The sequence below is a fragment of the Lepidochelys olivacea genome (assembly GCF_965140295.1).
Source record: "Lepidochelys olivacea isolate rLepOli2 genome assembly, chromosome: 15".
NCBI lineage: Eukaryota > Metazoa > Chordata > Testudines > Cheloniidae > Lepidochelys > Lepidochelys olivacea.
Window position 1 is genome coordinate 18,546,540 of NC_140425.1, and position 26,729 is coordinate 18,573,268.

At 42.7% G+C, this 26,729-nt stretch overlaps 1 protein-coding gene across 5 annotated transcripts in view; it reads right to left on the minus strand.

Moving 5' to 3' along the window:
• Nucleotides 1-26,729, minus strand: part of ARVCF (ARVCF delta catenin family member) — a 449,123-nt gene that overhangs the window by 30,097 nt on the left and 392,297 nt on the right. For all 5 annotated transcript variants that reach the window (XM_084649105.1, XM_084649104.1, XM_084649102.1 and 2 more), the window contains 2 exons: nt 1,925-2,052; nt 105-255 (listed from right to left, as the gene is read on the minus strand). In XM_084649105.1, the coding sequence (XP_084505231.1) occupies nt 105-255; nt 1,925-2,052 (279 nt within the window). The remainder of the gene's footprint in view (nt 1-104; nt 256-1,924; nt 2,053-26,729) is intronic.

Here is a 26,729-nt window from a genome sequence, read left to right on the forward strand (position 1 = left end):
TGCAGAATAAACCTCAGCTTCAATACTTGACAAAAGCCTAAACAATTTTACAGTGCCCATGTGTTTATGGGGTCACATTCCTGTAAGAGAAGCTCAGAAGGTACCTATGAGATCCTTATTGCGACGATCCATAGAGAGATTCCTCAGGGCAATTGACACAGCTCTCACAACCTTGTCAGAGTCAGACTGGAGAAGCTCAACGAGGACTGGTAAGCCTCTCTCCTTTCGCACTGTTGCACGGATGTACGTGGACCACTGTGAGCACACAGGAAGAAAAGCAACACACAACATTGTGAATTTAGAGACACATTTTCCTGCATTTCTTTCAGTGTTGGGGTCTGATTTTTTCCAGCATGAAATTGAAGAATTTTCCCTTATGCAAACAGTACTTCCTTATACTCTGCATGGCAACATATCTGTGACTTATCCCACCATCCAAGTCTATTGTGCACCAAGCACGAAAAGGAGGTAGATAGTATTTCATCTTATAGCTGGCGGGGGGCTGGGGAAGAAATATCATCTGTTCTATAAAATTTAAGAGCAGCAGAGGAAGAGTATAGGCTACTATATATGCCTCAATGGAAAATTTATTCCTCTCCATCAGAAAAGAGGTCACTTAGAGGGAAGAGCAAGACATGTACAGCTCCTGTTATCTTTTAAAAAAATTACTTGTTTCTATTGTTTCATGCATGTTTGTAAATACTTGTATTTTAAAAAGCGTCTTCCTGTTCAAATTAGAGTGGGGAAAAGCACCTTACTCTTCGCAGACTTGTAGTTGCTGTGGATGACCTCACTTTGTCATGTCCAGAGACATTCCAGTATTCTTTGCTAAGAGTGGACTGATCACTGTAGAGGGACGGGGGGGTTTACAGGAAGGCTTTGGTGGCAATTTTGAGATGCGACTCCCAGTGTTATCTGATGAATCAGGACAATACCCAATCCTGGGGTAAATATGGTTACCCAGCTCTAAAAACAAGCACTGCTGAAGAAACCCACAAATGAAAGCAGCAGCAGATAAGTGGTCTAAAAAGTAACACTTGCTCATTTTAAGATTTGCATTCCCTTTAACCGCAATGACAACACTCCAGCCATACAAAATTCTATTTGCCTGGGGCAAGTGAATAGTTGTTTATTCCCCAGAGCATCAGTTTTTATCTGTTACCATCAATCAGCATGGTAAAGAGGGAGAGGAGATTTTGTGCCTGGCCTAGTAAATTCTCATGACAATTTTGCAAGTTGCCAATATTCACAAACACTGTTTGCGAATTCCAAACAGAACTTCCAGGCATCTAGCTTATCTGACAACAGGAAAGATGAGAAATGTCAGAACAACTGGAGAATCAACAGAATTAAGCAATTCTACTTCTGTTTTGTCAGTGTCTGTCTTATCTCCAACATTGCTTGAGTGACATTAGAAAGATGCCAGTTTGGCTTTTTGGAGTTCATGCCTCCCTGTTTACAGGTGAAAACAGAAGGTGAAATTTTCAAAAATGTCTAAGTGACTTACCACCTAAGTCTCACTGAAATTCAAAAATCATTAGGCACTTGACAACACTACCCAGATACCACAAAGGGGAGATTCTAGTCTGTCTGAAGGAGACAGAGTTTGTTCTTTAACTTTAGACTAGCATTGCTTGTTAACCTTCGGGATCACGTCTCTGATGAATATTTCAGCAGAAGTATACATGGAAGTCTATTTTATTTTTAAAATACTTCTGTGTAACACTGAAACCTTTTCTAAAAGCTAATAATTTAGACTTTGTTCAAACCAAAAGCTAAAACTCTTCTAAAAGAGATTCACAAAAGAAAAGTAACAGAGTGCAATTTGCCAGCTATCAAGTGACATCAGACCTAGAGGGCTTAAAGGGAATTTCAATGTACCAATTTCTGACTAGGATTAAGCAAAAGAAAAGGCTAGACTCACTGTCCAGTTTCCAGCACTGAGATTCTGCAAAGCACCTGCTGCAGCTTCCAAAGTGTTGAAGTTCTGGCTTTCAGTGAGGATCGAGAGGTAGAGCCGGACCACCTCTGGCTGGTAGAGCAGTTCAAAGCCTGAAGGGGGAAAAACAGGAGAGGCAACATATGGATCAATATTTGACACGTCTTTATTTCAACACGTATGAGAAACATGTCAGAACACACTACACTGGCAGAGTAAGGATAAGGATTTCAGTTAAACCCAGTTTATTCTATTCCCACCTGCTGAAAGTGGCGCATGCTGGAACTCAGTAGGACATATTAACTCCGCAATTTTGAGAGCCCCTGCACACAAATTCACTCTGCTCATTTTCAGGAAGGAGATCCCACCTCACCACTGAACATTTAGAAGTCTTTGTGTTATTCTGATTCCATATATTTAATCACACTGAGCATGTGTATTCACAGCCGGGTGACACGAGGTTGGGTCTGTTTGCACAAATTCAGACCTGCATTGCTAAGCTGGGTGTGAATTCAATTTGCACTGCTTTGTACACTCAATTTCAGTCACTTTCTAGGCATGATTAATAATGCCCAAAGTCGGAGTGTACAGCATGATCATACCATATACCCCTCTCCCATGCCTGCCTGCTGAAAGGTGGCCATGGAAAGTTGGATTGATGAGAATCATCAACTGGAAAGTGGGAGAGAAATACAACTGAATAATTTTGGTTCAATTATGATATGAAGAGATATACAAGCATTGTATTAAATCTAGAGGCTGTGGTAGATGGAACACTCTTTAAAAGAATATTCCCAGAGTTAGTACATCAGTTTGCTAGGTAAAGCACAGGACTTGAAGATTTGGAATCAGTTAAAAAGATTTGGAATCTATTTCCAGTTCTGCCACAGACTTCCCAAGTGATCTTGGGCAAGTTATTGATAGTAACTTCAGTGTCTTCATTTATACAGTTATTATGATACATGGTGTGTACTACTGTAGCGCCTAGGAGCCCTAATCATGAACCTGCACCCCCCCCGGTGCTAGGTGCTGTACAACATGGATGATGTTTATTTACTTTAGAGTGGTTTTGTCAGGCTAATTACATGAACTGATGTTTGTATAAGCACCCATTGAAATCTGAGGATCACAGGTGTTTTTTGTCTATGGTAGTATTGTTAAGAGTATGTTTCACTATAGTGACAGGCTTTTATGTCGCACATTCATATTATATTATTGCTTATTTATGAGTCAGGAATAGGCAGTCATGTAGTTTGAGGCTGTTTCTCTTCTCCATCTCCCAAGATCTAGTCGTCAAGTGGGGATGATACATGACATTAATGACAGGAGATTATGCAAGTAACCAGTACAAAGGACTTGCCAACCCAATGCAGTGTCAATGGAGAGTGACACTGTACATGGAATATACATCAGAGAAAAAAATCCATGCCCCGAAGTGCTTTGGTAAGCATGGGGATGATACAATACACTAAAGAGGGGGTCTACTGGAGTAAACATGGAAAGGAAGATGTTCTGTGTAAAGCTTTCCAACTACACTGACTAGGTTGCTTTTCAAGAGTTTACCACAAGGGCAGGTTGGGACACATTCATGGTGTTATGAACAACATGAGAGGTAGCACAACAGTGCAGAACAGACAAAGGGACAATTAAGTCCCGGCATAAACATGCTGAATCTATTTAGATTCATACAAATGCTAGAAAGGGCACTGTTTCCATGTAACAAATACAGCACCAGCACAATTCTCCACCAGCAAGCCAGGAAATAATCCCCCACCCTTAAATTTTACCTCCTCTCCCCACCCCTACTCCACAAAAGTGCCAGGGAAAAAAGAATGAGATTTGGACTATTGCAGACCAAGCAGATTCCAAAGCCAGTGGGACCCAAATGGTTGACAGGGAAGGGTGAAGTGTGTTCCTTTTGTACCTCCACTATGTTCTTTACCGGTTGCTTAGTTTTTTCATTTGCTTCTAGTGAATCTACTCAAGTTAACAGCTGATCAGATTGAATGTGTATCCCAATCAGCAATGAGGAGCTAAATTTCAACATTTTTGTTTTTTTATTTCCTTCAGTGGCAGCCCGAGAAGCCGCCTTTGCTCCATACTGATAGCAAGGTCTAGACATTAGGCTCCATGCTTTAATAAAAAGCTTGGATGTGCTTTTATTTTTTATTTTACATTTTTGAGCATTTCACTTGCACCCCAGGCTGCTCTGACATTGTTTTAAACCACTGAAGGATTCACCTGTTCTTTGTCTGAAACTAGGTTTGAAGCAACCAGTGACCATTATTTGTTCCATGGACAAGTGTGTACCTGCCCGGGGGGCAAGCCCTGATTCCAGCATCATTCTTGTCTCAAATAAGTCCCTTGCTTCCTGGTCCCAAGTTCTCCCATTTCTGCGATATCATTCCCTTTTTTATTGGAGGCTAAGCAAAAAATAGCTATTTAAAATATTAGGCATTTTGGAGTTCTCTTTCAACTGTTCCCCTAGTCACTAATAGCTTTTTGTATTTTCCCCTAGTATCTCTCTCGGTGTATTTATAGAACTCTTTCTTCTCTCCTTTGACTGCCCTAGACAGGAATATTTCTTTTTAGCTTCCCTTATTTTATTCTTGCATGCCTTATATCTATTTCCTCCAATCACTACAATTACCCACTTCCCAAAGACGATCATCCTTTTTCATATTCCAGGTCTTTTACTACCTTCTTTTCAACCACTTTTTTTAAAAAAAAATCTTCCTCGTATTTTTAAATTCTATTGGTCTTGTTGGTCTTTCATCTCTTATACTGCATAAATTCTTACCTCTTTTTTCTCTCTATACATTATACTTCGTACCACAGCTGATTTTACACTGCTCACTAAATGTCACTTCAATCCTTTCAGAGAGGTAATGTCCTAATAGGATGCAGTATCACTGAATGGCTAGAGCAGGAGGCTGGGAAAGCCAGGATTTGTCAAGAACAGAACCACTAACACTGAATGACTAACCTTATGCAAGTCACTCAACCATTCTGTGCCTTTGTTTCCCCAATTATAAAAGAGGAAAACACTCAGCTCATGGGAGTGTTGTGAGGTTAACTAACTGGTGTGTGGATACAATCTGCTATAGCAGGGAAAAGAACTTCATTGCTATTGTGACTTTCTAGAATTCATTTGCACCACAAATTCACTAAATTTGTGACCACTCCACCCCCAATTCCCCACTGCCCTCGTGCCAGACCTTGTATTGCTGTTTCCACGTTTGAAATAGGGAACTCTCTGACATCAAGTAAAAATATTCTTTGACAATATGTGGATTGTATCCTTTTTTCCATTAGCTAATCTCCGGAATTAAACTCTCTTACTGATCATTTATTGGAATTTTGACACCTTCGATAATCTTTTTATGGAAATTTTAACTTTAAACATACATCAGACAAGCCAGAAGGATAAAGATAGTGTTACAACACACAAAACATTATTGTAAGAGGGATATCAGGTCTGTATAGGAGCTCATAGTGGTCTGTGGTTAAATAGTTGGCAATTCTTCAGTCAGTGTCCACTTAAGAACACTGCTTTAGATGCAGTCGTAACTTTGACATTTTTGGAAACACTTCCAGGAGAGGTTCATCTTCCCCTGCTCTCTAGTTACATAGCTTATAATTTATCCTCATCATCAATGCCAGGTTTTGTATCCTTTATCTGAACACAGACACTTTCATCTTCCTCATCTCTTCACATTAGTGATTATTATATTATTGATACATGGTATTATTGATACACGGTAACCACATCACCTCCATTTCCCCCCTCCACATCCTACCTACTGCAGACAGAACCTGCCTTTAGATATTTGCATTCCACTCACGTGTGTCCCACCATGCCTCTGTCATTACTGGTCCTCATGCATGAGAGCCTCCTGTTTTTCCTGCTTGTTTCCCTGTATTTCCAGCATGAGTGTAGGAGCATCCCTCCCCCGCCTTTTTTTTCTGTCTAGTTTTCTGCACTTCCTTTATTAATTACCAGTACATTTCTGCTCGGGGTGCAATGACTTACAGACAATTTGGTGAATGACACCCCCCCCAATTAACCCCCTCCCCTCATATTTTTATTCTCCTGCCCGTTACTGCTTATTCTAAGGCCCTCCCATACCAGCTTGGCTAGCCTTGTAGGATGAGGGGGATTGCTGAAACAGGACTAGTATGAGTGCCCTTCGTGAGTTGATGCACATTAGCAAAGATGAGAGCCTTGTATTGCTAATGCCACCACTCTGCCTGAAGGATTTTCCTCAACCTCACTCTTTTCTTAAGCATTATTTTCACTTGAAAAAAACTTTTCTATTTTCTCCAGTTTTTGTCCCTCAGAAGCCAGTTCTGCTACTCAGAGGATAGATTTTGTCTGAATTATTGTAATTTCCTTCCAGTGCTGTGTGGAGGCCTCACACATTTTTTCCCCTGAAGTATTTTTGCAGAGTCCCGAGAAGCACAGCTGGTCTCACCTCCATTAAGCACCTGCTTCTCTTCTAAACCGATTTCCTGAATTTCAAGATTATCTTAATTATTTTTCCAGGTACTTGTGTAATATATGGATAATTGCCTATATCCATTTTAAAAATGGAGCTAAAAAAGAAGAGGATCATTAAAGCTGGTAATGAGTCAACAAGAAAAAAATGTCAATTGCTTTTCTTTTGCTTCTTTAAAAGGTCATTTGAATTATGGCCCCAATTCAGCAAGCGCTGAAGCATATATTTAAATCCCACTGAAGTAAACAGATTTATGCATGTGCTTAAGAGCTGTGTTGAACCAGAACTTAGATAGCTTTTTCCTGGAAAAGCATGAGTTAAATTTATCTATACCCTTTTCATTGCCAAAAACAAGGTACAGAAGTCAGTTAACTGGCTGTTGGGTTTTTGTTTTTTTTTGGCGTTTTAAGGAGGTAGGAGAAACGTCAGGTGACATGGCCATTGTGGTCCTCAAGCATTCATACCGAGTATAGAGGCCCCCAGGCAGTTACTGGGATTGTATGGAAACAGCTACTAAGGAATTATATTCCTTTCCCTCCTTAAAACATTTCTATTCTCCAGGCTTGTGTCCCCCTTTTCAGGGGAGTCTGAGGTTCTCTTGTGCCAGCCCCTCTTTACAATTGTTGCAGTCCCGTCTTCCTAACTGAGGGGGACCAGATGAGCTTCTCTTCTGTCCGTTAATATTGTTCCTTAGTTGGCAGAGGAGTCTATTTTATGTGGATCTAGCACGCTCAAGGTGCCAGGCTGACAGTTCTCTCCTTATCCACAGAAGAGTAGCAGACCAGGCAGAAATAATGCAAGCTTCCCAACACTATCTCACCAATGTGCCTCAACCCTGTCTTGGAGGGGTCACCTTGAGGGACAAGAGGGCATTCAGTCTCCATGGCCCTCTCAATCCTCAGTCTCTTTGCTAAGACTGCCAACAACAGTAGTAATTCCTGTGATGTGGACGGAGACTACAAAGTGCATTTCACCACCATGCATGGTCCCCGAACAGCCATCAGTTCGGAATGAATGTTTGGTCACAATGCGAACCCCAAGGGGGAAGGCGCTATAATCCAACTACCAACTTCTGAACAATCCAGTCCCCTCTTTATAGGGTCACTGTTGACCACCTCAAAGCATCTTTTTCCACACATGGTAGTGGAAGGTATAACTTCCAGCACTTCTATCTCATCACAACAGATGAACCGGAGGGGGGTGGGGGGGGAAAAATCACATCCTGGTCTTGTGCATAGAACTGTTGCTGAGTCACAGATCAGTTCCTCCATGAAACCTATCTATGCCTATGTGCATATTGCACCCATATCAAACAACATTCTGGCAATAGTGGAAATGACTGTAGTAGGTACATTACCCTGGCATGTTCGTATAATCCCAAACCAAGGTGATTATTCTCAGAGCAAGACTGCCATACTCTCCCTCATCCATTCAGCAGTTTAGTTGTCCCTATAGGCATGGGAAATGATGCACATATGTGCTGTGCTGAGAGGACAGACTGCACCCCTAAGAATGGTTATTGGAGCAGAAAAGAAGCATTGCTGGTTTATTTTCTATCATTGCATAAACTCCAACTCACAGTTTCAAAGAAGAGGAGCACACTCCATACAAAGATGGTGTATGGGACCCTGGCAAAGCCATATAGTGAGTCCATCAATCTTTGAAGAACACCTAACTGTAGCTTGATGGTTATCCATTTCTGAGGTGTCTACGTCAGCCAATTCGAACAGTGTTTTTGCAATAGCTACCACCAGATGGTGCAAGAGGAATCCCAAACTGGAACTGCTGTTCCTCTGCAAGGTCACAGAAAAGTACACTTTGTAGAGAAAGCGAATGGTTCCCTAAGCAACTAGGCAAATGAGCCAAAAGGAAACAATCATGTCAGTAATGGAAACCAACATTCTTGCAGAATAAAAAAAAAAAAGAGAAACTCAGCAAATCTTGGACTTCTGCCCTATTTCAGCAATGGGCTGGTAACTTCATTACAAACCATGTAATCCACTGTTTTTGAATTAAACAGTTGTAAAACCAGAGTTCATGGTCATTTTCAATAGAACCCGGGGCACTTTCAAAAGACATAAGCAGCAAACATTCCAGTAGTTCAACAAGATACTTTGTTCTACACTACATCATTTGAGAAAAATCTCCTTGAAGAATATATATTTTTAAAAAGGACTGAAAACATGATTAGCGTTTTTATAAAATTCACATCAGTGCCATTCAATTTGTATTCTGTGCTTCAGTACATGGTGCACAAAGCAACCTGAATATCAAGATAAATTTGCAAGCTTCTTTGAATGGAAGCAGTTTAAGGTAGCACAAATGCAGTCAGATCTAACAGCTAAGTGCTTAGAATGATAGATGGAAAATGCAGCTCACTGTAGATCAATGTAGAATACAGAATGTCAAGCTGGAGAGGGATGGGAGAAGAGATACCTTTTGGATAGAAAAATGCTGCAGCATATGAAGGAGAGATGAGAAAACTAAAGTCTTGAATAATCCATACAGCCTTCACTTCAAGGTGCAATAGATATCAGGATAGGTGGTATTCTTACAATAGAAGGTACTGGTTAGATCTGATCAACAGCACTATATCCAGTACAGATTGTGATCCCAGAAGAAAAGGACAGAATAGTCTTTGAAGAATGCAGAAAGGAGCTACCAAAAAATGTGATACAGGAGATTCAAATCGTAAGGGAAAATCAAGAAGGGACTTTTCTACATAGAAAACAAAGACCAGAGTGTATGACTTTACTGAACATTTTAGTAAGTTACATACAACACTTCTAACACTAAGCAAGCTCTTGTACAGTTTACCCCCTATAGCCACACTGGAAAGAGATACTGGCATGAAAGCCATAGACACACAAAGGATGCTATTGGAATGTATGGAATAAGATATCAGAGATACCCAAGAAAATGAAAAGCGCAAGTACAAGAGAATGAGTCAGTCTGAATATAAAGCAGACTGAGAGGCATCCAGAACTAGACGGGGATATGGAGGGGAGGGGTGGGGAGAAGACTCTTGTAGCAGAAAAAGACTGCACAGGACAAGGCACTCAGTTTTGGTTTTAGTCACATAAAATATAGAGTGTATACATTATTTAGATAAGAGATGTGGCAATGAAACTCAACATTTTCCATGAGGCAAAGTCTTTAAGCTAATACTGCTCTCCCTTTCCAAGTAACCTGCTGTCATAAACATACAGCTAAGGGTAGCATAAAATCCCTCCTTTACCTGTAATGGGTTAAGAAGCTCAAATAACCTGGTTGGCACCTGACCAAAAGGACCAATAAGGGAAGAAGATCCTTTCAAATCTGTGGGGGGAGGTTTTGTTTGTTTGTGTTCTCTCTGGGACAGAGACCAGGGCAGGAAAAACATCTCCTAAAACCCTACCTGAAATAAGCATCTAAGATTACAAATTGTAAGTAATAGCAAGGAAATGCATTAGATTTATCTTTTGTTTTAGCGTGTGAATTTTCCCTATGCTAAGAGGGAGGTTTATTCCTGTTTTTTGTAACTTTGAAGTTTTGCCTAGAGGGGAATCCTCTGTGTTTTAAATCTTATTACCCTGTAAAATTACCTTCCATCCTGATTTTACAGAGGTGCTTCTTTTACTTTTTTCTTTATAATAAAAAGTTCTGCTTTTAAGAACCTGATTGGGTTTTAGTGTCCTGAAAACCCAAGGGTCTGGTCTGTGCTCACCTTGTTTACCTATTTGGTTGGTATGTCATTCCCAAGCTTCCCCAGGAAAGGGGGTGAAGGGGCTTGGGGGGATATTTTGGGGAAACAGGAACTCCAACTGGTCCTTTTCCTGAAACTTTGTCTAACTCACTTGGTGGTGGCAGCAATATTGGACAAGGACAAGAATTTGTGCCTTGGAGAAGTTTTAACCTAAGCTGGTAGAAATAATCTTAGGGGGTCTTTCATGTGGGTCCCCACATCTACATTCCAGAGTTCAGAGTGGGGAGGGAACCCTGACACCTGCAAAGTAACATTAGAAGTGGGTTAGTTCAACAATATTCTGAGTGCCCACTAGTGCTCAGTGCATATTGTGAGGCCTCCTGGCTTCAAAGTGCTTTTAGCAACAACCCTCTCTCTGCCCACTAATCAGGAGAGGGAGGCTTTAGGGGCTCGTAGTCCCATCAGCATATTCAGCAGGAAGAGAGCGGAACTTGAAACTGAGAAAAGTACGGAGGGTCCCCAACACGGTAGTTCAGTAAGGGAGGGTGACGTCCCCCTTAGCGGGGCATGAGGAGAGGGAAATTCCGACCAGTGAGGTTGGTGTGGGGAGGGGTGAGATGCTGAAGGTTCCCTTTACTCTGGTTAGGGGGAGTGTTGCTGAAATACATACATTCAGTATTTGTAAGTCATCTTTTAAAAACGTCCCACCATCACTACAAAACAACTGACCCTGCTTCAGTTCCAAAGTTAGCACTGAGTCTTTTGGCTGGATGACTAAAATGCACAGTTTATGTAAATCACTTTCTTCCCTGAATAGTCCTTGAAGACTCACGTCTGACCTTGGATTCTTTAAGTACAGTACATCAAATGTTAATGCTTTCTTTCTTGCCAAAGTTGTGGATTTTTAATTCTCAGTGGCAGCAAAATTTGTTTCATTTTCAGGGGAAGGGGGAAAGAATGTACTGCCTACAAAAACAATCAATTTTAAAGTGTCATTATTTGAAAATGGACTCTCTAAAATAAAAAGACATTCTAGGGTTTCTCTCTTCATTAACTGCACATCAAATATGATCTGTTTGCAAGTAAAGACTTTTTCCTCTAACTGACAAGGCTGCAAACCCACCCTAGAGGTTGAAAGTCAAGCTGGGTTCTTTCTAATCCCTGCATCACCAGCAAAGAGAAAAAGATACTGTAAATGGAACGAACCTAAAAATTCTACTGATGATGCCTCAGCCAGAGTAGAATCCATCTCCTTCTCCCATAGCTATGTTGACCACACATTATGTCACTGTGTGAAACTGTTAGTGTTGCAGAGTCCATATACCTATGGGTAAGCAGCCTAGTGAATCTGAGTTAGCTTAACTTGGACTGTAAGGTGGATAGAAAGTTGGCTAGATTGTCGGGCTCAACGGGTACTGATCAATGGCTCCATGTCTAGTTTGCAGCCAGTATCAAGTGGAGTGCCCCAAGGGTCGGTCCTCAGGCCGGTTTTGTTCAATATCTTCATAAATGATCTGGAGGATGGTGTGGATTGCACCCTCAGCAAGTTTGCAGATGACACTAAACTGGGAGGAGAGGTAGATACGCTGGAGGGTAGGGATAGGATACAGAGGGCCCTAGAAAAATTATAGGATTGGGCCAAAAGAAATCTGATGAGGTTCAACAAGGACAAGTGCAGAGTCCTGCACTTAGGACGGAAGAATCCCATGCACTGCTACAGACTAGGGACCGAATGGCTCGGCAGCAGTTCTGCAGAAAAGGACTAGGGGTTACAGTGGATGAGAAGCTGGATATGAGTCAACAGTGTGCCCTTGTTGCCAAGAAGGCCAATGGCATTTTGGGATGTATATGTAGGGGCATTGCCAGCAGATCAAGGGACGTGATCGTTCCCCTCTATTTGACATTGGTGAGGCCTCATCTGGAGCACTGTGTCCAGTTTTGGGCCCCACACTACAAGAAGGATGTGGAAAAATTGGAAAGAGTCCAGCGGAGGGCAACAAAATTGATTAGGGGACTGGAACACATGACTTATGAGAAGAGGCTGAGGGAACTGGGATTGTTTAGTGTGTAGAAGAGAAGAATGAGGGGGGATTTGATAGCTGCTTTCAACTACCTGAAAGGGGGTTCCAAAGAGGATGGATCTAGACTGTTCTCCGTGGTAGCAGATGACAGAACAAGAAGTAATGGTCTCAAGTTGCAGTAGGGGAGGTTTAGGTTGGATATTAGGAAAAACTTTTTCACTAGGAGGGTGGTGAAACACTGGAATGTGTTACCTAGGGAGGTGGTGGAATCTCCTTCCTTAGATATTTTTAAGGTTAGGCTGGACAAAGCCCTGGCTGGGATGATTTAGTTGGGGATTGGTCCTGCTTTGAGCAGGGAGTTGGACTAGATGACCTCCTGAGGTCCCTTCCAACCCTGATATTCTATGATTCATGCATGAAGAGGCAATTATTCCCCTGCTGTGAAGAGTTTTCTATTTATTTTGAGGATAAAGTCTGATCAGGATGGTGACCTCAATGACTTCAGATCAATGTGTGAGAGTGGGGGCGAGGGGCAGGGAAGAAAGTTACAAATGCAAAATCTTCTGCATTCCAGCCAGTCTCACTCCCAAGTTCTTGGGAGCATCTTTCTGCAACTTTTGATTTGGACCCATGCTTGTCCTGACAGCTGATAAAATCTAGTGATCAAACTGGATCCATTAGTGGTGTGAATTATCAATGCCTCTTTTCAGAAGGGCAAGATGACCTAGAGAGTGGCAATTTGGCCCATGCTCAAGGTTTCTTGACACTGACAATTTTGCCAGTTATCACACCTTTCCCTCTGCCCAATCCTGACCCTTTTCAATCAGGCCCATGATCCTTTCCTAACCCACAGAATCTCCTGACCCTTTTTCAGTCTGGGGCATGGCATGAAGATTAGAATGGTTTTGTTAGCTGATGATCTCCTGTTGGTATACGAAGATCAGATGTCCATGCTGATTATAAAATACATATTTTATCTATAAGCTATCTTTGTTACTATTGACCAAGGATGTTTTTGACATATTTGTGGCCCCTGGCAGGAATAGGAAGAGTCACACTTGAATGGCTCTGTTCTTTTCTCCCTGAAAGGACCCAGATGGTAGTGTCTGGTGATTGCTCATTTGCCCTGAAGGTTTGCGCCTCATGTGCGGTATGCCACACAGCTCTATTTTGTCACCCCTCCTGTTCAGTCAGACCCAGCAATTGCAGCGACTGCAAAAAACAAACCAAGAACATTGCCTGGCCCATCTGCCTTGCTGGAGTTTGGGCCACCTACACAAGCAGAAAACCTGGAAGCTCTGATGGATGTCTGCCCACCACCCTTGAGTACAAACCAAGAACACCTGGGGACTCCATGCTAAATGAAGTCATTAATGCAGCCTTCAAAGAAAGCAACATACCAGCTACCCAGAAAAATGCAGTAATCAGATAATGCTGAAAAAAATCGACACTTCATACAAGTGAACACGGAAACTATCTCCCCCCTTCTTAGAATTCACTTCTTCCCCTGTGGTTTGACGGAACTTAGGTTCAATGACTTTTAGGATACACTGCAAGTCCTATCTATTTTTTCAGGCTCTCCAGGGGTGGATAGGATATGGGGGGAGAAAGGGGTGTGGTGGAGGAGAGCTTGACTGAGGAATTCTTTATTGTTAGTAGTTGATATGGTTTTAAAGTTGTTTCTATCTGTGTCTAGAAATCATGAGAGGATTTTTTCCTAAAACAAATGCGAAAACACTTATTTTCCCTCACAAAACCCATCAGAGGTGACTCAGACTTCACACAGAATTGAGTAGAGAGGTGCCATCACCCTTTCGATCATAACTGCCTTTTGGTAGAAATCAAGTTTGATTCGCTGACCTAGAATTACGTTCTTAAAACGTTTGGCAAGCAATGCATAAACCCAGTCTGCCTAGGCAAAGGAACGTGTGTTTGCTTGCCGTCATCAGAGACGAAGAAGGCACATTCACATAAAAGGCAGACAAAGCCATCAACCTCGCGAATGGGGAAGATAGCCTTTTGTGGGGGTCTGAACCTCAAATGATAAGTAATTGAATCAAATGATTGTATACTATATTTCTGTGTTATAAAAATTATCAGGTAAGGTCTTTTATAAAAGCTAATGACATACTAGTGACCAATATAACTGGAAAATATCTATATTAAACACTTTGAGGAATTATGAATACTCATTGATATTATGCTTTATGATCTGTGACCAAACAAAAGGAGAAACAGGTTTTCTCCCAGACAGGTGGGAAGGAAGTGATCCACCATTAAGCAAGGTGTGGCCAAAAACAATGGAAGACTCTTTACATGTGAATCAGCTGGGGAATGGGAAGTCTACAGAAACGGAAGAATAGCATGAGGTCATCCTGAGTCTGGGGACAAAACAGTGTGTTGGGGAAGATATAAAGAGAGAGGAGAAGCCATGTTGGGATACATCACTGAACAGACACAAGGGACCGGACTATTGCAAGCTGAGAAAGATGGTTCTTTCAACCAGAGAGGTTGAAGTCTCTGGGCACTGAACATAGGTGAGAAACCTGCTTAGGCAAAGATCATTCACCCATGAAGACAAAGGGGAACCAGCTACCTTGTACTTCTGTGGAAGGTCTTGACTGACAGAAAGTCAGCCATTGTTGGGAAGAAGAAAGATTAGTTCAAGATAGATTTCTTCGAAAAGCCATAGTGAGTTAAGTCAAGCCTTAGCCACTAGAAAGCATATTTTACATTCATTTGCTTGTAACTATTTTTGTCTTTATCTCTCGTACTTGAGCTCACTTAAAATCTCTCTTTTGTTAATAAACTTGTTTTACTCTTGATCTAAACCAACCCAGTACTGTGTTTGAACTGCAGTGATTGTTAACTCCAGTTAAGGCAACAAACAGCTGTGTTTTCAGCTCTTTAAAGCAGCAATGGACCTTATTACTCCCGTGAATGAGGGCTGGACATTTCAGGGCAGATAGTTTTGGGGAAATTTGGGGCTGGGGTCACGTGGCCAGTAGTAGCAAAGGCAGGTGGAGATCAGGTGGGGCTGCTGTGTTGTAGGTAGGCAGCTGGGGTCAGAGCGCTGTACCAGGGTTGCACAGCACACAGATACTTAGGGAACTGAATGCTTTTCTGCTGGTTGTTGGTGTCTGGGCTGTGAGCCAGAGCAGCAGAGCACTGAAGGCACCCTGGATTACAGAGCAGGCAATGACAACCTCTCACTGGTCTGAATTGCACCCCAAAATGGGACAGGAGGAAAGGAGAGATTGAGAGAGACACACATGGAGGGCATGGGAAAGCAAAGACACATTATGCTGGTGCCTCAACTAAATAGACAATCAAACTCACATGTGCACTCAAGAAGCCCACAACACAAAGTCTGAGTTTTGCCATCATCACAAGAGTGAGCTAGGAGGAGAAGTGCGCATAGAGAGCCCTTCCTCACAGTAGTGCGCCCACATAGGGGTGAGGCAGCATAAACTGGCTTTCAGCCAGGAAAAGGAAAGAGTAGCAGCTAGCAATGTTGGCAGCGCAAGTGACCTGAGATGGGGAGATTACAGAGAGGGGCCACAGCCTCTCTGTGCCCCAGGGCAGTTGTGTTTTGGGGGAAAACTGCTGGCTACACCTGTTGAACGGTTGCTGTAAATGGTGCCACTCCCTGCACTCCACTGGGCCTCCAGAGGCATTCTGGCTTTCAAAAGGCCCGTGAGAGGTCAATGGACTCTGGGAGTGCACTGCACCTTGCAGTTCTGGGCCCTTTGCCTTTGTTCACAGATGGTGCTATTTACAATTTGATATTTTGCCCCAGTGTGAAGAAAATAAACGTCACTTGGGAATTCGGAGAAAAGGAATTGTGTGCGGACTGGGACAGAACTATGGGACCTCTGCTGATCACATTTCAAACACTCACTGGTTCACCAGGGACTTTCTATTCCTGTTTAAAAAGCACTTACACCCATGACATGGTACTTAGATTCCACAGTGATGGGCGCTGTCTAAGAGCCTCAACAGATGCAGTTAGGCAGACAATATTTCAGCTAGGGCTGGCACCTCTCAGGATCTCACCCTGACAGGCTGGTTCTTTGAGTTTTATCTTCAGTGCCTGGGGAAAGGCAACTTAGAAAACAAAAACAGATCTTTCAAAATCTACACATCACCCCATGCTTGGCAGCTAACTTTATGGTTTGAAAAACTTCTTTCTAGGTTACTCATGCTTCAGGGAGTTCACTTTGACTCTTTCATTTCAAAACATAAATATTAAGTCACTTGCTCCTGATTTCTGGAAGTTTGCACCAGGCAACCAGAGTGAACAGAACTCTGCATCCTTTGGCTTCCAGTGAATCACATCACTACCTCACACGAGTGTTGCAATTACCTATTACACAAATGGAAAATGAAGGACAGCCTGATATGCAAATGTGGAGAAGATATACAAACCATGGCACACCTAATCCTAATCTAAAATCATTCTCTAGAGGGAAAGCCTTACTTCTTTCCATGTCACTGAAAGCCACTAAGTGGATGACAGATTTGGATGTCGACCTTCCGTGATGCCATACCAAAGAAGGAGAAGGGATCACATTCTGCCCTTCATTATCACACACTGGAGTAATTCAGAGTCACAGTGGAGTCACTTCAGACTCACAATGGATACCAGTGAGGGAAGTGTTCTGATGCAAGCTGGAGGAAATGGCTATGCTGAGGACCCTTCAAAAGATAATACAGAACTTCTGTGGAAAAGGTAGTCCTGTTTTGTGTTGGCAAAAAGCATGCAACCTGAATCTTAGCCTATAGTAACTCTAGGCCACTGTTGCTTCCTCATTAGGGCTAGTATTTGGTCTGTTACAGGCAGAGTGCTGTGGACTTACACTGGGAAAAGTTTTATAATGACAAAAAACACCAGTAAGCATTTTGGTATTAATGGGTACAAGTACTATGAAAAGACCCATCTACATAATAGTATTCAAAAGTACTTAATAATTAGATGCATTTATGGGAAGCTCCTAACTTGCTCGATGTTTAGTAAGCTACTGTATGCAGATCCAAATACATCCTCCAATCCTGTTCACTGTTTGAAACTGCCAATTAGATCCCACTTCAACTTCTGAAGTCAAAAGTAAGTTTCAGTACTTCTCTGCATTTCATGAAAGATGTCACACATCCCCAAAGGAAGGTCTGTGCTTCTAAACCCCTCTCTATTTACATCCACTCTACTGCTGTCAGACAATGGAAACATCTCCTTATAACCGGAACAAAATATCTTTTCAGCATCAAGTTGCTTCCAAGTCAGTGTGGAGGCAGAGTGAATACAAAACCACCTTTAAGTTCTCTGTAGAGAGTGGGCATTTCAGGTCTATCCTCAAAGTATCCTGATCAAAGAGCAACATCTGCGAAAAACATAAGGTTTATAGGAGAAAGGAAGTTTAAGTGCTTTAAGCAGTTATGAGTGCAGGTGACTATAAAAATAAAGTTACCAGTTTGATATTACAATTTTCACTTTCCTGGTGACTGGGAAGCAGAGTGGTCTAAAGGATAGAGCACCAGACTGGGACTCAGGAGACTTTGGTTCTGCCAATGACCTGCTGTGTGACCTTGGGCAGGTCACTGCATGTCTCTGCCTCAGTTTCTCCCTGCTACCCGTTGTATGTCTTTATTTAGACAATGCTCTTTGGGGGAAGGGACTGCCTCAATGGGGCCCAGGACACAATTAGAACCTATAAACACTACTGTAATACAAATACAAACTCAGAAGGACACCTCTGAACCCCTTGCCCAAGTACCTTGATTACTGTAACTTTGTCCTCTCCAATATCCCTGCTTTTTACCTCTGCTCACACTCCACTCTACACACAACCAACCCTGCTAAAATTATCATCAGCCCCTACACTGGCTCCAACCATATCCTCATTCAATCTTCTCACCAGCTTCTGTCTCTGGCTGTGTCAAATTCAAAATGCTTTATCAAAACCAACTTCACATTACCCTTGCCTACTTATCTCACCTTCCTCCTTCTCCCGCCCCTCCTCCCCCTTCTCTCCCATAAAGGAGAGAGACCTCCTCTCACTCCCTTCAGGCCCAAGTTCCTTCCAAGTAGAGGGTTGATCCCAAAGCTACAAGTGTTGCCACAAATGTTACCAACAATTTTTTTTTTAAATGGAAAGGCTAATGCTAAATGTGACAACAGAAACCAACATACTTGCTGTTTGACTGACTCGCTTAAATGCTCAATAATCATAAGCAAAATAGACACGAACAACTTTGTCCATGAACATATAGATCCCTTGGAAACAGTTCTAGATCACTGTTAAATTTAATTTGGATAGAGCTGTGGGAAGAGAGAATATAATCAGAGAGAGGTAGCTAAGGCCCCAGTCCTGCAAACACACGTGTGCAAATGGGTTTATTCACGGTAATGAAGCTAAGCAGGATCGGGGCCCAGATTGGTAGCTATGGATGAGATTCTTTGGTCAGATATATGGAGGAAGCACACAGACAGTCTTCCAGATACAGAACATGGAAATGTTTCAGAGCACCCCAAATCACAATCTGTCCTCAATAACGTCATGATTCAGATTCACAAGCCTTCAAGAAAGTCATGCTGAGAGATCCCAGAGCATAGAAGCAACAGAGGCTATCTGAAAGGAACACAGCAAAGAAAGCATGCACGTGGGCATGTATACACTGCAGTGAGTCTCAAAGCCCAGGTCAATTGACTAGGCTTGTAGGGCTTGGGCTGTGGGCTAATACTACACATTCCTACTTGGGCTGGGGCCCCATTCACATCAGGTTTCAGGGTTCGAGCTCCAGCGTGAACATCTACACTGTTCCTTTTAGTCCATCAGCCTGAGCCCCTTGAACCTGAGTCAGTCGATTCGGGCTCTGAGACGCACCGCTGGGAGTTTTTCTTGGCAGTGCCAACATACCCACACAGAGCAGCATTTGGGGTTCTGAGAGCTGCTCAAACCACTGCACTTCCCCACAATTAAAAAAAGACGGCAAGAACCCCTTCTTTGGGAAAGCCATATTGTTAGGGACAGGATTTTTATTTAGTTCATTTTTTAAAAAAAAATCTGATGAAATTATGCAATTATATAGTGACTTTTGGATGAAAAGAGGTTAGTTTTTAAAATGACATTTTATAGATTTTAGGTAAAAGTAGATAATTCTACGTAAAAGCTATTCATATCTGTATGGAGCTTGAAAAACAAACAGTGTCGTGAACTCTGCAATAAGCATCATCAGATGTACATTCAATGCATGCATTTTCCATCCCATTAGCATCTACATCAATTTTTAAACATTTACAAACACACAGCTGGGAGGCTCTGACTGGGCTGGCCTCTCTGGCTAGCTGGTTAACAGTTGGATTTAGAAATTGGAAGCATTGACTTTCAGGTAGGTCAGGGACACCATCTCGTCAGTGCACAGTCTAGGGAGGGTCGTGTCTGGCCATGTGTGAAAATGCTTTAAAATTTCTCACCACTAGATTCCGTTTCAGTTTTGTTTTCAGTGGGTGGGTGGGTAAAACTCGGAAGGGAAGCTGGTTGTTGCATTAAACCCTAAACACACAGTCCCTACTAAGGAAAGCCTTACAGGGTTGTACAAATCTGGGAGTCGTATGTGCCCTCCTGAGCATATTAAATGTTATAACCTACCCATAACTCAAAGGAAAATGTTCTCCTCTTGGAGTAGACTTCATTTAATGGAATAAGTGGGATTAGGTCTCATGCTCTTAACATTCATATGTTGTTCTTTTCTTGAGAAGTCCCAGCACACACGATGTATCCAGCACCATAGTCATCTTTGTCACTGATCTCGGCTCCTAAGCCCATTGGCTGCCTTTTCATGCTTACGGATAGTGCAGCCACATTTTACACTCTCTGTATTTGGGATACATAGGGTACCACCAAGAAGGAACAGGAACCCCATATTTTCAGGGGAAGTCAAAAGCCTCCATTGCTAAGTGTTTAAAAGTCATTTGGGAAACTAGCTAAAGCATAACCCCTTCTCCAGATCTTTTCATGTTCCTGACCTTGCACGTTTGTTACAAGAGTCTTAGCAGAAGCTTTTCTCTCATCATTTTTTAAGCTCTCAGCAGGACATGATGTAATTATGTGCTTGATCATGATCACAGCTTTGATGATTGCGATTTCAAAGGTCTCAAAGCAGAACTCATTAAATATTCTTTCTGGTATTGCATCTGAATGCAGTGTCAACATGAAAAAATGACAGTGTCTGGAATGGGGAAGGTCATCTACATGTCTTGTCAGCATGCTCTAGAGTGCTGGTCTGGGAATCAGGACACCCAGGGTCTAATCTCAGCTGTGCTACTGACTTGCTGTATGACATTGGGCAAATCATCTCACCTTTCTATGCCTCTGTTTCTCCTGCCACCCTATGTCCACCTCGTCTATTTAGACTGCAAGCAGTTCAGGGCAAGGACTGTCATGAAATGTCAGACTCTTCCACCCAATGTCACCCAGGAGTAAAAGTTTGAGAATTTGAACTTTCCCTAAACCTTTCCTTGCAAAGGCAACAGCAAATTCTCCGAACTTCTTTTAGAACGTCTGACACCCATTAAAAACATCAGCAATGCTTTTGTGACAAGCTCCGCCCCCCTCCCATGCCACTATTTGCCCATCAGAAAGTACATTACGCTCCATGCTAGCCCTGAGGGCTTCTTTTCAAACCAACCGGCGGGGGGGGGGGGCGGGGGGAGAGGATTGAGGGAATTGGATGGATGTCAGAGAGCCATGGTTACAGAATATTTCATGCAAGTAAAAGTATATTCTTTCACCTGTGTGTTCAGTGGGGTCAATAATTCAAAAATGCCATTTTAGAAACCCACACACTTTCTTAGTGCCAGACTGGGCTATTATTAACGCTGGGATTGCTGCAGAGCTGCACTGCCCATGAAGGGGCCTTAGGAGGCGCTGTGCCTCCTGGAGAGTTCCTTGGCATGGATGGAGAGCATGTCTAATGTGCACCCTTCTGCAGCTGGCCAGCTGTTTGACGTGGAGGGAGGGCAAAGCCAGGGCCTCACCTCCTGCCCACCACTTTTGGTGCAATTTGTGCCCACAGGGGGCATATTAGCAGGATGCAGCCCCGGTGCCCTGGAGACCACAAAGATGGCAATTGTGGCTAACCCTGGCACAGGGGGAGGATGCTCATTGCATCTTCCTCATCCTGGGCAAGGATGAGACACAGTTTAGCCTAAATGAACATGGGAATTTCAAATAGTGCCAGTGTCTCCTGTGAGCAAGACTCGGGGCATTCAGCGACACACTAATGGCCCAGGAGGCTGAAGTAAAAATGGTTTGTCTCCCTCTGTGCAGCAATCATTGTTCATGCTGATCATCTGAAACTAAGTCGGTTAGTGATCATCTTCTCCCTGGCTCCAAAGCAAACAATAGCTGGACTGATACTAGATTCCAAACTATGCAGAGGTGAGGTTGGTTTTTAAGTTGACAGGCAGTTTTGAATGGCTGTTTTATTACATAAAATTTCTGTCTCTCAAAAGTTCAAGGTCATTTTTCTTTAATGCACAGTTAGACATCGGTATATGGTACAATAAGTCATATCATTCCCCTGCGAGGATGGAGCAGGGGAGGAGGTGGGAGGGAAGCTTTTAAGCCTGACTAGAGCACTCAAAAGTTTTACAACTGAATTTGGTTTTATAGAGCACATTTCACACTTAAAGTATCTTACAGCGCTTTACAAAGAAACGAGTCACATAACAGGACTGCAGTGGCTGTGTAGGCAAATGCACTAGCTATTATTAATACAGAGAAAATAGAAGTTTTATATTTTGATCCTGTTACTTACCCTTCTGCAAACAAGTCAATGCATCTTAGTTTCAATAGTTTCATTCCTTGTGCATCACTGATTCTTGAGGTACAAAGGTTATTTTAGACTACAAGTTATCTTTTACTTCTTTGGTTAAAATTCACTTTTAACACTTGAAAAACTGTTCTTGTTGAACTGATAAACTGCTAAGACCTTGCTGTACACATTGCTTCCCTCTTTGTTGGGTTATAGCAAAGACCTCTTTGCTGGCCTCCTGTGGTCTGTTCTCTCCTTTTGTAGTAAGCTCAGAACCATGAAGCTATTTTATTTGGCATTGTTTTCGGTTTTGTCCAAGATTTCAAACATGTTCCTGAAAAGCAATTTAAAATGGTACTGTGAGGGTTCCAGGTTTTACTGTACTATGATGGCTCCAGATGAAATGTGCTCACATCACAGTGAAAATAAGTTATAAACTCCCTTGAAAGTCAAGCTGAGATCTGATAGTCAGCAGAGAGTTTTGCACGTTATGACTTAGTAATAAAAATTCTGTGGCCTGAAATCTGCCCTAAATTAATCTGACAATTTGGACATGCAGTTGGAACTTAGTTAAAGAATTCAGCTCCTTCCCCTGGCTCTGTAGGGCTAATTGAAGTGAAAGGCAATAAAAACATATTTTTGCTGCTGACATAAGCAGTTATATCTGTCCATACCACAGAGAGCAGATCTGGTCTCCTCCTTAGTCATTTGCCAGTTCTAACTCTAACTTTGCCATTGTCATCCCTTTCCTCCTTGGGAAATCCACACTGTGGGTTTCATGGCCCCAGTTTCAGACGTAGCTGGAAACATACTCCCAAACTAAGGCTCCACTGCAGCTGGAGGGGGGCACTGTGACTGGCAGCGCATGCAGACATACCCAAGCTAGCTAAGTGCTCTTGCTAGCTCATTAAAAACAGAAGGAAGGCCACAATAGCATCCTGACTTCTATTTTTAGCAAGCTAGCTAGATTATAGCTAATGCGAATGTCTACATGAGCTGCCGGTGCCCCAGCTGCAGTGGCTCAGTACCTTCAGCGGCTGTGTTGAGAAGAGAACCGAAGTATCCTGACTCCTCCCATCCATGGCCTATCTACTGACTAGACCAAACTCCCTTTCTGTACAATGCAGCATTTTGCTCGGTGTACAGCCATACTTCAACATGTTCCATAGCCCATGAAGTATGATCAGGAGGGTAGGGGTGTCCTATACTCTCCAGAGAAATGTCCCGGGATAACATTTTTTTTAAAAGGACTGAAGAGATTTAGGAGCCTCAGTCCCACTTTCAAAAGTGCCTGAGTAACTTAGACCTTTTAAAAACATTATCCAGGATGTTCTATTCCCATCTGGACAGCCAGGGGACTCGGTTTACCATCTTATGCAGAGTTCTAACAGTTTCTTTTGCTTGTATGCATAGCATTTCTGATAATCTGGCAGGACATCCAAGGCATCAGTCATTCTGCCTCAGCTGTTCTGAAGCTTTCTGCCAGTCTCCGAGTTTGACAAGTGCCTCCGTCAGCTGAATGTTGCTGCAGTATTGTTGGTGGACAGTAGGAGACACTCCTAATTTTGTGCAACAAGGTTTTTGTAATGGACTTCAACAAGTCAATTTCATCTCCACACATTGGCAGCAGCCGCTTGGTGCATATTCCTTGCTCTGTGATAATGTTGGCTAGGCAACCAGACGACTTCTTGATATTCACCCTTCTTAGAAGCATCAACTCCATTGTTTTGCATTGTTTTTTAATTACACTTATGCTAAATGGAATAGTCTTCTCTACATCTTCTGTTGTTGCTGCTTAATTGAAACTGAAGAAATGGCACGGCAGGAATCCTACTTAATCCAACAGTTTTGGATGGATGGGCAGAGTTTTTCACCACTGTGACTAAGTCCCAAGACTGAGACAGCTGCAGTGATGCAGAAAATGCACCTCTCCCTCCAAGTCCTCTGTTTTCATTCCCGGCAGGCTTGCTTGGCACATTCTCATTTTATAAACAATTCTATAAGAGCATCTGCATAATGAGCTGGACTCTGTAATAACAGTCATTGTATTTTAGAGTAACTATTATAATTGCTTGTAGAATAGAAGTGGTAAATGAGACATGCAAAAACACACACACAAACCAAGGAAGAGGAAAAAAATATTAACCCTTCTCAGCCAAAAGCAGGCAGCGATGCATAACACAAGGTAGTTTGGGAGAAGACAGAAGAAACAGTAGTAGCAACCTGAAGCTGTCACTTTCCAGTGGTATCTATTTTATCTTCAGAAATTGTAGCCACGTACCTCAATCCCAAGTGAAAAGGAAATGCAAATACACATTAGTGGTTCAAGTTTTAAAATACTGTCACTTGTGTCATAACTGCAAGGCAACATATGTTGCCATAACTAAATTAAATACATTACCTGGGCAGTCAATCTGCTAAAGTTCTAATTTTATTTAAAGATTTACACACACAGTAGAGCATCATAAATGACACTACGTATCTGTGATGGGGTGCCTGCCCCACACGGTGCTCTAAGGGGTTAACAGAACCCTTGGGAGGCTGTGTAGGAGGCAGCCAATCAGAGAAGGGCTGAACGGAGCAGCCAATCAGGGTCAAGCAGGCCCATATAAAAAGGGAGCTGCAGGGCAGAGGAGTTCAGTTCTCTGCTGGGAGCCCAGAGAGGAAGGATGGTCTCTGGAGGGCTGAGAGAGCTGCCAGCACCCTGGACAGAGCAGTCCTGTTAGCAGGGACTGGGGGAGCGAGTGACAGCTCCTGGCTGGCTGCTGGGGTTTGCAGGCTGAGACCCTGAGGCAAGGACAAAAAGGATGCTGGGGCCATGAGGAAGTGGTCAGACAATTCACTGCAGTAGCCACTAAGGGAAGTGGCTGAACAGCAGCCTGCAGGTCCCCGGAAGGGGGAAGCACAGAGTGTGGCATGACTAGAGGGCTGTCTGGCTAAAGAGGACACCACGATCCTTGGAGAGACGTGGTTCCTAGAGCAGGAGTGATGGTGGCAAGGCACCACCCAAAGAGGGCACACTAATGTACAGAGCTAATCACCAGGACAACCAGCAGGAGGCGCCAGAGTGGTGAGTGAGCCCCGTTACGCTATCCATAAAAAATAGAGGGGGGGAAAAAAACCATTGAAAGCCTGAACAGTAAAAATACTAAGCACTTTATAACATTTTATGTTTTCAAAACACTCCATGTACCGTAAATTACTCAATCCAGCCTCGCCACACCTCTGCCTGGTAAACAAGCATTATCCAGGACTGACCGAAACTGGGTCTATATTGAGCTTTCCATTAATATTTCCCATCATTACAGAACCAGCAGTGCTAGCAATGGTGAGAGTTCTACTATAGATAAAGCACTGGCAGCTGTTGCTGTTTTTACTATCATGTCATCTACTTACCTGACAAGGTTGGACACCACCAGCAGCCAGTCTACTGCAATGGCGCAAAATGTTTAAAATATGCTTAATACGGACACAGCCTCTGAGGTCAACAGACATGCCCAAGGCCATTCAGCAAGTCAGTAGCAGAGCTGGCATCAGAACTCAAGAGTTTCTTTGCTGAACACTCTATATCGTACTTCCTCCCTTATGGCTACCATAATTACTCCATGCGGCAGTGGAGCACCTGCTGTTTTGTTACTCATAGGCTGTTTTATTCTATGTGTTTATCTGTCCCAGGCTAGTTTAAGATGTTCTAAGCACATGCATTATAAATTTCATTTTCCATGAATGTATAAAGTTGGCCGCAAATTCAACAATGTTAGAAATGTTAGAAAAAGGAAATGTTAGACACACAACAATGTTAGAAAAAGGAAATTTACCCCTGGGGATCCTTGCTTTTCTAAAGTACTGCTAGTTAGTATACTAGAGCTATATTCTTGGGTGTCAGCCTCAGGCATGAGAGATTGGGGAACTGACTTGTGAAGTAAAATAAGTTATTATATGGTCCCCACAGAGCCATAGAATCTGAAGAGGCCGGGGGAATATCTAGTCTCAGACTGCCAGGTTTTTTCCCCACTAAGGAAATGTTAATGTTTAAGAATAAGGGAGAAGAAGGTGGTGAGCGTGGACATGCCTTCACTATCAGTGGTTGTTCTACAGTCCTCATTGGGACTCTGGAGAGGAATCTCAATTGGACAGTACAGGCCCAACTTTGGAAAAACCTTCCTGCGGATGGAAGTGTGCTGCAATTTGCATCCAGCCGCCTTATTTCATGTGTGCATCCGAAGTAGCTTTGCTTAGTATTTCTTTCACAAGGGGTTAAACTCTTATTCCTTAAGAGGCTACAATCTGGGCCAAATTCTAAGGGCATGTCAACATAAGCACTTACTGTACAGCAAGCAGGAGTGTAAATCTACAGGGCTCCAGAGCACCACGGACTTAAGCATCCATGTGGACCCAAATGAGGTGCACTAAATGTTCCCTACTGTGCAATGACCTACTGCAATTTAAAACAGCAGGACGTCAAAGTGCGCCAGGAACTTGTAGGGCACAACAGCAGGGTCCTCACGTACACTTAGTGCATGGCATGCTGTAGATCTACACCCCAGCTTGCTGTGCAATAAGTGCTTATGTAGACACCAAGAGAAGTCCCCAGAATCTCTGTCCCTGAATATCTGTGCCCTAGGTAGGTAATTTTGAAAGATTAACACCATCTATCTGGTAAAATGAAGAACAGAATCTAAATACGTAGCAAGACTTTGAGAGAAGGAGGAGGAGTTAGAGGACAAAAGCAAGCAATCCTAGTATCCATTCTCAATGGCCTGCTGGGAGAT